A 15,774-nucleotide genomic window follows, 5' to 3' on the forward strand; every position below is an offset into this window, starting at 1 on the left:
GGGCCAAGTACCATGTCATGTAACACTTGGAATCGGGTCACTATCAATAATACTCCTTATGTAGCTGGCGATAAGGTTAAAATTCCCGCTTAACACCAGCCGCCTGTTTTGAATTAAGCAAGAAAAAAAAACCACAAAAAGTGCGTTTTATTTTACTCTCCGAAGATCAGGTACAAATATTTAAATGTTATACGATAATTTTCTGAATAATTTAATTATTCACATTATACAATACAAGCATAACTGAAAAGTAGTTCGTAAATAGGAAATTTTGAACTTTCAAGCAGTTTTATATGGTTACTTGGCTTATAGAAAGATTTATCATAAAAATGGTATTTTATTTCAAAGGCAATGTGTTCATGTCTATTAAATATTTATAAGCGACCAAATTTTAAAACCAAAAACAAATGATTTTGCATCATTCAGGCCCCCGTGCAGGCGCTATTGGAGCAGTCCGCTCCAATAGTCCGCTTGCCATGAAGTCAAGTATCTAAGACGCTGATAATATAAACCAAGTAATTTTTCTATTAAACAATACATTTTGAATTTACTTTCTAATAACTTGGTCAGACCAGGTACTAGGCGCTTAAAAAGGGAGGCGAAGCTTAAAAAACGACCTACAAACGTCGTCGAAAAGTTACAATATGCATAGTACATGCAAAATAGGTCATCCGTCTGAGATGTGATAAGATGAGGTGACTTGCTGAAGAAAATTACCGGCTTCGGTTGAATGAGGGTCGCTGTATATATGTATATATTTTTTTTAATAGAAAGACAAATATTTCCGGGTTACGAATAACCTGACAATATTTGAAAAACTCCTACTACCACCACAGTAATCGAAAAATGTTGTTTGTGTTGTGATGGAGGACTAAGCCAGCCGAGGAATTGAACACTCTACGTCTGGGTGGGACCCAATCGCTTTGCCAACTCAGCCCCTGACCGGTATATATATTAACTATGGAGATAATTGAGAAAATTTGCATATGTATAAGAATTTCGATATCATTAGGCTTATCATGAAGAAAAGTATGTGAAAATAAGGTAGAAAGAAGAAGAAAAGAAGACGAGAGGAAGAAAAAATGAGATGAAAAGAACATAAAAAATGAAAAAAGACAACGAGGAGTGGGAATAGCAGTGAAATCTTTATTAAAATTTCTAGACCAGAATAAAAGAAAATGGAAAGATGAAGAAAACTAATTTAGACACGCAGAAAAAAATATGTGTGGAAGAAAAGCGGATGGTACATAACTAAGAAAATGAGAAAAAAGAATAATAAAAGAAGAGAAGAAGAAGGGACAAAGATAATAAAGACAATGAGAAGAAATAATATTAAAAGAAGAGAAGAAGAAATGACAAAGATAATTAAGATAATTAGAAGAAATAATATTAAAAGAAGAGAAGAAGAAATGACAAAGAAAATTAAGACAATAAGAAGAAATAATATTAAAAGAAGAGACGAAGAAAGGACAAAGATAACGGCTAGATATTGTTGGATTCAAATCCACATACAATTTAACAAATAATAGAATCGCATGTAGTGTTTAGATAATGATATAATTTCAATAGAATAGATTATGTTCGCATAACACATAATGAAAATCCAGCCACTCAATCAAATTGGGAATCCCACTATCAGATAAGCAGCGATTATAGTTGTTCCTTTGGCACTATATAAGCCAAATATTTCTGAGACTCCTCAGTTACTTTTTGTAAGCAACATGAGATTCCTAGCCATTCTCGGAGTGTTCTTCTGCGCTGTGGCCCTTGCCAAGGTACATTTGTCAATTAATTCTACAAAATTGCCAACTTAAATTTTTTTTTAAAGATTGTAAAAACTGGATTTTTTATGGTCATTATTAAAAGTGTTTTAATTTGTTTTTAAATTTAAATGTTTTAACATAAATAAACACTTAACATATGGTAAAAAAAATGTTTTTCAACGTGTAAAATGTTTACTTATAAAGCTTGTTCATTTTGTTTGAAATTTCAATTTGAACCTGCAAAATAGTCAGCATTTTTTTTTGTTAACTTATGAACTAATTAACCATCATGACGTCGGGGGTAGGTAAACATTCCTTGCTTCATTCGAATTCATAGACGTTAATTTCTAATAATTTTTGAAAAAATAACTTATTTTAAAACACAACTTTATCTTGTCATAATATTTTGTCAACTTAACAACATCACATACTATGCAATTAATGGTTATTGATGTGATATTTTCTTTTTGTCACAAGCTTTGAATATTTCAAAAGATGTCTTTTTTGGTATTGCGTATGGAATACGATATCGGAGAGACCAACGCTTCGGGCAGCGGTGCAAAAGATATGTCAACCATGAAATGTTGGCATGTTACCGGGGTTTTTCGTTTTATTTCTTATTTATTAATTTCTTCATTAAATCGTGTTTGTTTCTGTTTAGGGCTACAAGGAGTTCGGGATCACCACCCCCGAAGAGCTGCAAGAGGAATCTTGGAGTAAGTTTTCTTATCATAACAGCTGAATCTTTCGTAAACCCACGATTTTTAATATATTTAATTCACTTTGGTGACTTAGTATCCCATATCTATCTAAGCCTTTTATCTCATTCTTTGTTAACTAATTTATCTTGAGACCTATAAATAATAATTTACGTAGATAATCAAATCGTAATACAGCTTTTCAAATATAAAATAGAAGCACACTTTTGGTAATAAAAAACACTTCTTATGATATTATATTTTAAAGGGCATTATTATCATTTGTTTAATCGAAATAGCAAGGATTTTTGCCTAGTCTGGTGATCGTAAGAATGCAATTACTGAATAAGAGATTTTAAACATTCAGATAACGAAGTTATTTTATTAATAACTGCTTTAACTCATAAGCATATTTGGCTTCGTCTTTCTAAAGCAAAACGAGTGAATAAGTGAAAAAATGAATATTTGAAATGACGAAAGTTAAAACCAAATTCCTACACTCTCATACACGAGCGTGTCTTTATTAAATTTCAAACCCTAAAACTTTAATGACGTTATTTCCATTTGATTTAACAAACGTTTCATTTCCCTAGGCGACCGCATCATCCAGGGCTCTCCCGCCGCCGCCAACCAGTTCCCTCACCAGGGATACCTGCTCATCACCCTGAGCGGAGGCAGCAGGATCCAGTGCGGAGCTTCCCTCATCAGCCCCCGCTGGGCCATCACCGCCGGCCATTGTCTGCAGGGGTAAATACAGACTATTCGTCTCATTACCTATCAAATATATATTGCATTCGTGTTTATAATTTATATAAACTCTTTTAGAATAATTATACATCATAAAAAATATTATAATATGTATACATACTACCTACATTATCAAAATAAGTAACATGCAATATTTAGTGAAGCAGCCAGCGTCTGACTTCGTTAGCAGTGTTGCAGGCAATTTACGGAAGCCAGTCACATATATTCACTGTCTTTGTTTGTTCCCCCAGAGCCACTTCTGCTCAGCTCTCTCTGGGAAGCACCAGCATCGCCAGCTCCCCCGTCGTGGTCACCTCCACCAATCTGCACGTGCACCCCAACTACAACTCCAACACCCTCAACAACGATATCGCCCTCCTGGGATGGAGCAGCGATGTCGCATTGGGAGGTAAGTTTATTCAATATATTGCTTCCATGATAGATGGAACAATGAAGAAATGATATAATATTTATTTAAGGCGAAGCTGCTAAATCATTATTTTGATTAATCTTTATAACGAATTGGTGTACATTATGAATACCAAAAAATATGCTTTAGATAAATTGAAGGTTTTCCTATCGTTTCGCTTGAGTATAATACAAATAAAAAATAAATTACTCAGTAAAGAATATAAATGTGAACTACAAAAAAAATTCATTAGAAATGTAAAGCAAACAACTTTAAAAAAATACAGTATTATATCTAAGATTATCTGTGACAGTTTCACTTCATTAACTTTTTTGCTTTCTTACAAAATTAATTACAAAATGAATAAAAAAACAGTTTATTGCTTGAAAGCGAACGCTTCTTGACTCCGTTTGTCAAGCGATTTTAATGCCTATTTCCTACAATATAAGGTATATCAAGAATATACACATTTTTGGCTTGTAGCTTCCTCTTAAGACTTTATGGTTTATCTGAATTCTTGACACATCGGATCCAATTTTGAAAATGGCAGAACTTCTAAGCAAATCCAATTTCATTGAAGCATCGTTACAATAACAGAAATTAGTATTTGTCACTGTATTTATTTTAAATCACTTCCCAAAAATTATCTGTTATAACGATTCATAAAAATGCAAACTTGTAGTTTAGGATATTCTGAATATTTATGTTCAAACCCACAATAATAATGTAATAACCCTTATTAATATTCGTTTTGTTCTTTCTTTCAGCTAACATCAGGCCAATTGCTCTCGCCAAGGACTCCAGCTTGAATTACGCCGGAGAGACCGTCACCGCCAGTGGATTCGGATACACCGCTAACAGTAAGCCCAAAATCTTTTCAACACAAAAGCCACAAAATACAAAATTGCACGTAGAAGTAAAATACCATTCCCATGGACTTTCGAAGACCAAACAGACTTTCTATTGCTGCCGTTGTCTAAGTTTGCCTTTAGATGGTACCAGATTAATTGACATGGTTCGCCATATTCCTTTGTATCTTTACATCAGGGAGTCGTAGCTTTGTTGTATTAATTGAACTAAGCATAAACGCATTTATATGTTTTATATTTTCTTTATAGACGGCCCAACCTCCTCTACCCTGAACTACGTCAACCTGAGGGTTATCACCAACGCCGTCTGCCAACAGACCTTCGGCTCCATCATCATCCCCTCCACCGTCTGCGCTGCTGGTATCACCAGCTCTGCCCAGGGAGTGTGCAGCGTAAGTACATTCCTTTAATGCTTCTCTTGGACCTAAATCATTCGGGACATATCTGTCTACAGCGTATTTTTAGATATTTTGGGCACATTGCTCTTCAAACTGAGAACTCAAACCAAGAGAAACTCATTATCACGGATAAAGTGGAAGGCAGGAAAAGCAGCAAAAGATTACCGATGCATTGAAGTGATTAAATATCACAGGCGTCCAGAATATCGGTGTTTGCAGCTCTCCACGCGGCATAGGACCATTAGGAGTGCAGGACCCTTGTCCACCTGAGAATTAATTCGTATTTTTCTTGTAGGGAGACTCCGGCGGCCCATTGATCCTTGGAAGCGGAACCAGCGCAACCCTCGTAGGAGTCGTCAGCTTCGTCAGCAGCGCAGGATGCTCCTCCAGCGCCCCATCTGGCTTCGTCAGGCCCAACCACTTCGTCTCCTGGATCAACTCCGTCACCGGACTAAGGTTCGATCTCTAAGTCACTCGCCCCCTGAAGCCGGATCAAGTCAATTCATGTCTTGACCTATACCACACCACCGGATTAGTTGTTAAGGCAAATTAACTGTTGGATATTTTTGAGAAAATAAAAAAATTCAATTGTTCTTTCGAGTTATAATTATTACTATGTAATGGCAATCAATTAATCATTGGAGATACTTATTTGTCTTGTATCATAGATAACGGAAACGAGGGAGACGGAACATGAAACGCCAACATCTATCGGATCCTTGGAATTCCATCGCTTAACTGCGCCTACAAATAAAAGGTACGCAACACGCATAGCATTTTGTTAAACATTTTGCTATGTCAGGCGCGACGCGCTAACCTCGGAATCGTTCCATGATAAGGACTTTGTTGAGTTGATGTAGATATTTCTCTACAGAATTTTGAATTTACGATACTCATAATCGAGATATCCATTTTATCATCATCAGTTCAAACAAAAAAAAAACAAAAAAAAAATTACATTGACCTCTCACAGGAGGCCCCAAAGAAAATCGTTTTCATCAGGGCCTATGTCATCTTTGGGGATATGTGTGGAGGGTCTTTTTAAGGTAGGAAAGGAAGGAGAGGAAGATCTGGGAAGGAAAAAGGTATGAGGAGTGGGTGGGAATCTAGGGATCAGTGTACCCAGGAGTGGCGAAAGAATTAATATATCGGCGCAAGGCGATGGGTCGAGATACCAGCTGGAGAGTTCAAAGAGTCTCACCAAACCAGCCTCTCCCGATCTGGCACACCACGCAGCTGGTGAAGAGGTGAATCCTGAACACACCTCACCCGATGAACCCAGGCATGCCTGCTAAATCACCAAAAGAAACGAACCGAAATGGGGTGACCTAAGGCATGGGTGTTGGTTATCCTATAAATGGTTCCCTGGGCAGCGGTATTGGGTACCCGCCACCCAATTTGTATTAGAAAATTTATTCGATTAAACCGAAATTTCCACATCATAATATTAGTTAATATATTATTGGTTATTATGGTTCCATGATAACTCAACACAGTGACAATTCAACACACTTTTAAAAAGTGATATAAAGTCATTAAAAACGATGAAATTTTTTTTTTAACCTAACCTAACCTAACCTACTTAACCCAGTTAACACATTGTAATCGGATCACGTATTAATACGTTTTTAGCAAATTAATGCTAGAGAGCGGATCACGTATTTAATGTATTTATACGTTTTTGATAGATTGTTAGTGGAGCGCGGGTCACGTTAAAATACGGGTTCCAATATACTTGAGTTTTCGCTATATAGCGTCTGTAGGGTTGTAGCCATGCAATAATAATTTTTATTTTACATTTAGAAATAATTTTTGTGTATAATTTGTAAAATAAAGGATGTTATGTAAAAAAAATATTATTTTTTTCAAAACTTTCCTACTTTATGTGAAATTCTGCACTAGTTTAACGATGAAGAATACATTTCTAAATTTAATAAAATAAAATGAAATAAAATAAATAATTTGCAAAAAGAATTATTGAAATCAAACAAATATTTTTGAAGTTATCGCAATTTTTCTAGAGGTCTACGCTAGCGCAAAATTACGCAATTAATCACCCGTTAGTACGCGGCCGAAAACTGCCCGATCAAAATGTGTTAATAAAGTTTTTGTTTCATCACTTTCCATGACTTTACATAACTTTTTAAAGATGTGATGAATTATCATTGAGATGATTTATCCGGTCACCAGTTGTTATATTTAATATTAATTTAGACAAATCGTTCCACAGCAGAGCTGTTGTATTTAAGAACGAGACGTAGAAGCGACCCGTTCTCATGTGACAAAGTCAACTGTGTACAGATGTTGTGCGCGGTTTGTCGTGTACTACACTATTATACCCCTTACTTTTTCATATAGTAAAGCACACAATCCACACTAAATCAATTAAAGTAATTTATTTACACGCTATTGTGTACTTGAACACAACGTAATAAAAACAAGAACATAGTACCTACCTACCTAAAAAATACTGGCAACTGAGACATTATTAAAAAGGAATTTTCGAATGTACGATTAATTTTTGACAAACACAGCTGATTCTTCATCCTTTTTGGTATATGGCCACATTTGCATTTGGAAAGGCAGTTTGCCAGGACATAAAAGATGAGATGGAAACACGCGATTGGCGCTTCGTTGCGCAAGTTCAAGAGGGACGTCGATATCTAAGCTGGACTATTTTGCCACTCTTTACTTTGTATGTGCGTCGAATTGACGAGAGTTTTGAGTTAATTTCTTTTGGATGTAGACAGTGACCATATAAAGCGAATGCAAAATAATAAAATGTCTTCAAAACTTGATAAATTACTGTACGTTAATACACACAATAAATAGTTACTTTCGTGTTAATAAAGCAATAAGACAGCCTCGGTGGGCCAGGGGTAAGGCTCTCGACTACCAAGCTGGAGTCGCGGGTTCAAATCCGGCGTGTGCACTTAAAATTTATTTGAATAATTTGTGTTACTTCACTATTTATTCACTTAAAATAATATTTATTATACTTGCGGCACGTACAAGAGTGGATGATACTCTTAGTATCGCCCTGGTGTAAGACCACAATTTAGATTTGAAACGTCGCTTGAAATTGCATTTAGCCGTGTTTGGTGACCAGATCTGAATAGCGAGATACTTTCCCACCTTCAACTTCCCATCTCCTTTCCCTCCTCACTACCTTCATCCCCATAACAAACCCTAAATGGGGATGCCATAGTCTCACTGGCTTCAGATAGTTGGGAGTCTTGTGCGGTATTCCCATAAAAAACAAAGTAATATACATGAAGACATGGAGTACATACCCACGATTCCTACAAATCAGAAGTACTTTTGTTTGAAAAACGTTTTCTGGTTCAAAAAGTTTACTAACAGTTTGGTTTTAATATGTTTCAAACAATGTAGGTTGATAGTAAAATTCAATATTCTGTATCCATACTATAATTATCCATCACGAGTTATGGACCATTTGTAATATTTATCTTTTACAAAAAATATTATTGTATTCATCTAGCCAACGATTCAGAGATCGTTAACGTGTCCATCTTCAGGGCAGATGAAGATAAGACAAGATAAAATATACAAAATAACAGTTAATTACGATGTATCTTAAATTTATTTTATTGTAGGTAGATACTTCAATCCTTTAGTAATTTCATCACTTTTGTACAGTTTGCAAAATTTTCTGGCTATTTCAAATGCGATAAATACATCATATTTTTTTAATTTTCCGTAAAAACAAATACTGTTTTAGAAACGAGATAAAATTATATTTCTGGTGTATGCATTTAAAATAATCATTACTATTTATAAATAATAAAATTTTAATATGAAACTTGGAAAATGTTGTGAAAAAGGATAACCACATTTTTACATAATTTTTTAATTCAATCATAAAACAATTGAGAGTACTCGATATTTCTAAAACACGTTCGTTTTGTTTGGGGTATTTGTAAGAAAACTGTACCTTCAATTTTATCTCCCTCGTATAATAAAAAAAAACTTTTAATTTTTTAAGTTAAACCGATTGTTACGATAGCGATGCAAAATATGAATTATTCATTTTGACTGTATTTAGGATTTTATAAATAGCATCCAGCATAAACATTTTAGGCAAACTGGAAAGAATTACTATCTCTCTTTCTAACGTCAAAAAGTATCTCCTCATTATAGAAAAAAAATATAAAAATACATTTATAAAATATGGACGCTCGGTCATATATGACCCTTAAACGCTGGAAGGGTTAAGGAAGAGTATAGTCAACTGAAGGTAAAATAAATTGTTTGACTTAACAATATTGGTAGAGAGATGTACCAGAAATTATTTGGTTTGCATGAATATCCAACAAGAATCCAGCGTGACGCGCGTATAAAGTTGTTCCCCTCAAAAAGTCTTCCGATTATGGAGGGGGAAAGATGTCTGTTTGGTGGTAGCGGCCGGTTTGTTTACGATCCGCCAACTCGACTCAAAAGTCTTTCGCCAGTCGTATGGTGTGAACGTTGTGAAGTGTCTTTTAACGCGAGAATAGTGTTAGATAGGCCAAATTAACCGTGCCGGCCGAACTCTACACTGTTAAAAACATTACTACATCGAAACCGACAAGTATTATTGTATTGAAAGTGATATTAATTCTTAAGAACTCTGTTTAAAGCCAAAAAATGGCGTTTTCTCTTCTGCGGTTCGGACGGGCGTCATTTAGCGCGGCATTTGAACGTAGCACGGCGGTGACCGGCGTTGTAGCAAGCAATGTCGCCAATCCTGTCGAGACCCCAATAAAGGTAATAAATATATCAACATCATTTATTATTAACCTATTAACCACTCGCATAATACCGAAACTTTAACCAAATAAACCTACCAATATTGAAATTTATTTTGTTCTTCCCTCTAGGTACAATCATAATTTTTGTTTACCGAAATTTAATCCAAGTCATACAGTGACTGCATTGTTTACCAACAATGTTCTCCAAATTCAAATATGAAATGTCGCGGCAACAAGTTCTCTTTTGTTTTGACCACGCCATATTATTATTTGTTGTATCCTTGTGAATAATAAAAAACACGTTTATACGTTTATTTGAGGAAGGTATACAAGATTTTAAAAGATATTTAATACAAAAATAAAATAAACTTGTTTCTTGTTGTGTTTTTCGAATTTTGAAAGCAACAATAATATCTTTTGGTCAGCAAAACGTGTAGTAAGTCGCACGTCTCAGTCGCAATCGGTGACCTTTAAACATATTTGGCATTTGGACCTTTCGAATAGTGTTATTTTTACAATAACGCACTGACTTATCCACTATGAACGTTCAACAGAATTCAATTAGAATCGTACAAGATTAAATAAAACTTCGATAAAATTAGATAAAACTTCGTACCACTGCTCCTGTTTTCAAATATTAATTATGTACATAACAAATTGGTAAAAAACGTACACATATCTACGTGCTGCGAATATGATCACCACGAATTTGTTTAAAAATATAGAAGGATCATTAGTATTCCCCAGGCGAATTGAACGCTTGCAATAATAATACGAATAAATCTGCAATTCAAATTATGTATTTTGTTGACTTTTGAAGTCGATGGGGTATCGAATGTTATTTGATTGTATCTTACAAAAGATAATAATACAGTTTAATAATTTTATTATATGGATACAACAAAATTAAAATAATGCCAAAATAAACTAAGGAATACGTTTCGGCAAGCATCCATTTGTGATGTAGAATCATTAAAAAACTAGCAGTTAAAAACCCGCTCCGCGGGTTTTTGCTGCTAGGCCCTGCGGGCGGCACTTGGTTGGGCTGCGCCCAGTTTAAGTGATATTAACAACAGTTACATTTAATAGATAGATATTAGGTCATTCACAGAGAGAGGGTGAGTATATATTGTTAAAACACGGAACAGGAAGGAGTTAATGAATAATAACATGCTCAATTTAGGCATAATAAGAATGACAGTTGTTTGAATAAATGAAATTTTACGTATTTGTGATGGATTATTTCAAATGAAACACTATTATTGACTACATGTCTACAACTGATATTAACTGTTATGGTACCTAATATAATTTGCTCATAGGAGACTTGCAGTGCTTAAATATGTGTTACAACCGTCAATGTCTATAAGTTGAATCAATATCGTATAGTTTGTCACAACAATTAAAGATAGTTACAACAAAGTTGACTGAAATAATACATTATTACATATTGATTAATTGTACCCGTGTTTATGGATAAAAGGAGGGTAATGGTGCAATGTGATTAGCAGTCGGTTTAATTAAAAGGTGTGAATTTTACTCCAACTGGTGGTAATTCTTTTCCTAAAACTGTTACTGTATCTAATAAAGTTTAAAGTTAGATTATATATACACCTTCATCAGGAGAGTAAAAATCTATATATAAAGGTAGATTATTACAATATAGCGCCCCTGAGGTAATATCTCACAAAAGCGGCGCCATGCAAATTGTCCAATTAATAAATAAATATAATGTTTACATTTTATTATGTACGTATGCATTGATATACAATGGAAATAGATAAAATAATGTTATCCGATTAAACTTTATTTTATTAAAAAACAAATAACTTTTTTAACTTCACTTTATTATATACAACCAATACATGTTTCATGAACGAAGTATACACCGAAGTCAAAAATTAAATATAGATTACAATTGGAAAAAAGAAGTGGAAGGAGGGGGGAGGGGTAAGAGTAGGCTGGGTTTATAAGAATTAGGAATTACAATATGAAAGACCAGTTAAGTGGGAAAATATTTAAAAGAGAGTTTATAAAAAAAAATTCTTGTTAATTACATCTACTTTTATAAACATGTTCTCTTATTTCTAAAATTTCGAAATTATTTATTTGTGATGCTTTATATCCTGTGTGAAGTATTTTAAGACCTGAAATTTTTTTTTGCATATAACCATAAAACAATATATTCATAAGACAAATAACATTTAATAACGGTTATTCTAATAAATTGATAGTTGAAATACTAAATAAAATAATTAAACATATTATCTTCAAACGGTATTTTTACCCTAGTTCTTAAGATATAAATAAACAATGGCGTAGAATTCTGTTTGTGGATAACGACACTTCTAAAATGATATATATAAACATTCCTGGTACTATTCAACCGGCGTTTTACACTAATAACAGAATGAATAAATATATTCTTAATAATATAGATTGCGAAAATCAAACAAAAAAATCAGGAGTTTATAAACTCAATTGGGCTGGATTTGTAATTTATTTTACAAAGGTAGAACCAATAGAAACTTTGAAGTCAGAACTAAAAAACATCTCAGGGTTCTAAATGGAAATAGTGAATATGAGTTTGCAAATCATCTTTTGAATCACACTTTCGATAAAAATTCAGGTCTTAAAATACTTCACTCAGGATCAAAGCATCGCAAATAAATAATTTAGAAATTTTAGAAATTAGAAAACATGTCAATATAAAATCAGATGTAATTAATAAGCAAAAAAAAAATTATAAATAATAATGAAAAATGCCATTGCAAAGTAGAACTAAACTTCCAGAAGAAATCTTATTATTAAATGCTTGATGTTCAAGTAATTTTGCATATTTAAATATACGCGCCAGTCATTTGATTCGTTTCTTCACCGCCAGAGGGGCGCTCTGTCGGCCACCTAGCCGCGATGCGTATCGGGAATCGGCCATATTGAATTAACGCCTGCTTTTTTCGTCAAACGTCAAACGTAATCACGTAATTGTGGATAATTTTCACTGTAATGTAATTAATCCAATGGATTATGAACTTTCTAAGACATATTTTCTTCGATATTATCCAAAAATTGTATGAGCAGAAACGATATTTTTTAAGAAATATCGTATTACATGTGGCGATTCTATTTCAGTATGAAATGGTGTCTTAATCTTTAAAGTCTTATTTAAACACAATTTGAATTTGACCAATCACAGGGCCTACACCGTCCAGACGCTGGAGTAATAATATTATCAGATATTACTTCTGTGGGCACCAGGTTTTTTGTCACCATACAAATATGTACAATAATTTGAGTAATCTTGCAACGTAAATAACATTTTGATCTTTGTATGTATAGTGGGAAAGCGATTATAAAAACTAAATTGTCTGATCACGTTTTTGCTAATTATGTATAATCGTCGCCGTTTTATTTAAGCTTTGAACTAATCTAAAAAATATAACATTTTGTATTGCATACTTACTAAAAATAATGAAACAAAATATCGATGTAAATATATTTGCAAGACAACTAGACATTGACCAACGACCTTTGTCACTTCCACAAAAACAATAGAATACCTACCTTTTATTAAAAATGGAATGTAATTAATTTTCGGATTTAAAAACTGAAATTACTAGTTTTAATTCGCGCCTTTATTTTGGTGTCAGAAACTTGGGAAGTAGTTTTAAAAATGTTTGTTTTCGACAAATAACTGTTTATTTTTATAGCGGTTTTAAAATTACCTACAAAATGATTAACATTTTTAGGCAAACTTACAGCAATACATATTTGCGATAAATTAACAATTATTTTAAACAATAACAAAATCTTGTGAATTCTCTACATTCCTACACGGAGAAAAATCAGTACTGCTTTTTTTTATCAAGATGCTGTTAAAAATGTGGCTGCCTGATCATTTCCCAATAAAATATTAGTCATTCAGGATAAATCTGAACACGTGTTCACGCAGGTGCCCTTGTCTGAATAAATATGTCTAATGGAGGAAATGCGAAACTATTATGATTTTGAAGAACACGTGTTCCGACTTCCTCATAACATATTCGTGCTTTACTGATAGTTTGTTATGAAATTTGTCAATTTATTCGTTATAGGCCTTTAGTCCCTCCTTTTCACTATTAGCTACACAAGTTAATTTCTGCATTCTACTACCGCCAATCCAACTTATTTTTACTAAAACTTTCGTGAACATTGCCATTCAATGAAAATTTTATCCCACTTAGTTTCACGTCTACCGAGCTAGTATCAAAAATTAAACCAATATTAAAAATTTTGCTCACAGCAAACTTTATAAGATACGTACTTGCCTGCTCGACAGATTTTATTAAAAAAAAAACACCCTTTTTGTGTCATACACAATAGTATAATAAATGTCCTGAGATGTGACAGTGATACACGAGAAGCTAATAGGAACAATTCCCTCAATTGCAACATAAAGGTAACTCCCACAACAAATACCCCCCTGTATTGTTTGTTTCATATTTTTCAATTGTATCTGCAATAAGAAGAAAAAAAATTGAAAATCGGGTAAATTCCGGGCGTTAAATATTCAGGGTAAATGAAACAAACTTAAAAAAATTAAAATACCTTATACATACAAACTTTTTAATTTTAAATGACCTTATAGGAATATTTAACCTTATAGGAATAAATAAATTTCAGTCGAAACATACAAATTTTTAATTTTAAATGACCTTATAGAAATAAATAAATTTTAGTCCAAACATACAAAGTTTTTAATTTTAAATCACCTTATACGAATGAATAAATTACCGTCGAAACATACAAACTTTTAAATTTTAAATGACCTTATACGAATAAATAAATTTTAGTCGAAACATACAAATTTTTAATTTTAAATGACCTTTTACGAATAAATAAATTTTAGTCGAAACATACAAACTTTTTAATTTTAAATGACCTTTTACGAATCAGTAAATTTAAGTCGAAACATGCATACTTTTTAATTTTAAATGACCTTATACGAATAAATAAATTTTCGTCGAAATATACAAACTTTTTAATTTTTCTTTGAACTTTGTGTAAAAAATCCTGTGTATGTAGACATCTTTTAAAATAAAATTTATCTTGAATAAAAAATAATGTAAAACTACACAGTTTCGCTGGCCAGAGGTCATTTTTGTGATATTTTTTCACATTTATTACAACATAACGTTTATGTAATTTCTTTGAGTTCATGTTTCTTTCAAAAGTTTTTTTGTATGGCAGTACGTGAAGTTCGAATACAGACAGTAGTGTTAGTTCTACCCTCGACTTAATCTACTAGCATAGGTTAACAGGGTATCAGAGTTGATAGCATTAAATTGCCAACGTTGAATTAATTCGCTTAAATTTAAAACGCAACAAAATGGACTAGGTAGGCAAAAATGGTTATTTTAATGATAAATTTAACTTTGCTGCCCGATTTCGTCCGTAAAAGAAAAACAATATGATTATTTCTTTGATACTGATGTTCTTAATGTTTCAAGGCTACATAGCTCAAGATGGAAACACGTTTTTCCTAAAAATGGTTGCATTGACTTTCCTTTCATAAAAGCTGTGCAAATTACGTGTCGCCAGAGCTCACCGCCTGAGAGATATTGCTGCTTAATAACTATTTCCTTCCCAGTTGTACATTCTGTATCGGCGTATGAAAATGATCCTGTTAAAATATTGATAGCATGCTACTTTTCTGATAAAATATTAGTCATTCAGAATATATCGAGAACACGTTTTCTTTTCCTAATAAATATCATGACGGAATGCGATAGTATCATTATATCAATATTTGTGTGAACACGTGTTACGCCGTCATAATAAAACATTCGCTTTTGACTGATACTTTGTTAGGAACTCTCAATTCATTCGTCGAAGGCCTGCAGTCCCGTTTTTAACAGGAAAACAAATAATTTGACTCGATATTAAATAAATTAACAGTATTTCAGTGCGCATTTAGACCAAACTTATTTTGCGACTCTTTTCCAATGACCATAGATACCTATTAACCGCATTGTTTTTGTCAGTATTTCCGGTTATTTGTTAAATTAATAACAACTATACAAGGTCAGTTGTTATACTTGTCTTTGGTTTATTATAAACCACACATTTGTGGTTTTATATAAAATGACAGTATTATTCT

At 33.1% G+C, this 15,774-nt stretch overlaps 2 protein-coding genes across 3 annotated transcripts in view; both read left to right on the forward strand.

The window, feature by feature from the left end:
- The first annotated feature begins 1,720 nt into the window (after positions 1-1,720).
- LOC149413179 (epithelial serine protease-like) lies at positions 1,721-5,451 on the forward strand. The gene is made up of 7 exons (XM_089645182.1): positions 1,721-1,775; positions 2,425-2,479; positions 3,055-3,208; positions 3,460-3,617; positions 4,385-4,477; positions 4,736-4,878; positions 5,180-5,451. Exons 1-7 carry the CDS (start codon positions 1,722-1,724, stop codon positions 5,351-5,353), a joined length of 831 nt encoding a protein of 276 aa, XP_089501308.1. The 5' UTR covers position 1,721; the 3' UTR covers positions 5,354-5,451.
- A 3,874-nt stretch (positions 5,452-9,325) lies between these two features.
- The window catches only part of CBP (sarcoplasmic calcium-binding protein), a 64,602-nt gene continuing 58,153 nt past the window's right edge, over positions 9,326-15,774 (forward strand). The window contains exon 1 of one of the 2 annotated variants that reach the window (XM_089645170.1): positions 9,326-9,651. In XM_089645170.1, the coding sequence (XP_089501296.1) occupies positions 9,532-9,651 (120 nt within the window). In that variant the 5' untranslated portion in view covers positions 9,326-9,531. The remainder of the gene's footprint in view (positions 9,652-15,774) is intronic. The other variant, XM_089645171.1, reaches the window with a different exon arrangement.

This window comes from Hesperophylax consimilis, chromosome 22, assembly GCF_061612785.1.
Source record: "Hesperophylax consimilis isolate HC1 chromosome 22, BYU_Hcon_1.0, whole genome shotgun sequence".
Taxonomy (NCBI): Eukaryota; Metazoa; Arthropoda; class Insecta; order Trichoptera; family Limnephilidae; genus Hesperophylax; species Hesperophylax consimilis.

Coding starts and splice junctions, on each gene's coding strand:
- LOC149413179 (XM_089645182.1), top strand. CDS start 1,722: ATGAGATTCCTAGCCATTCTCGGAGTGTTCTTCTGCGCTGTGGCCCTT. Junction 1,776..2,424: donor GCGCTGTGGCCCTTGCCAAG/GTACATTTGTCA, acceptor GTTTCTGTTTAG/GGCTACAAGGAGTTCGGGAT. Junction 4,478..4,735: donor ATTCGGATACACCGCTAACA/GTAAGCCCAAAA, acceptor TTTTCTTTATAG/ACGGCCCAACCTCCTCTACC.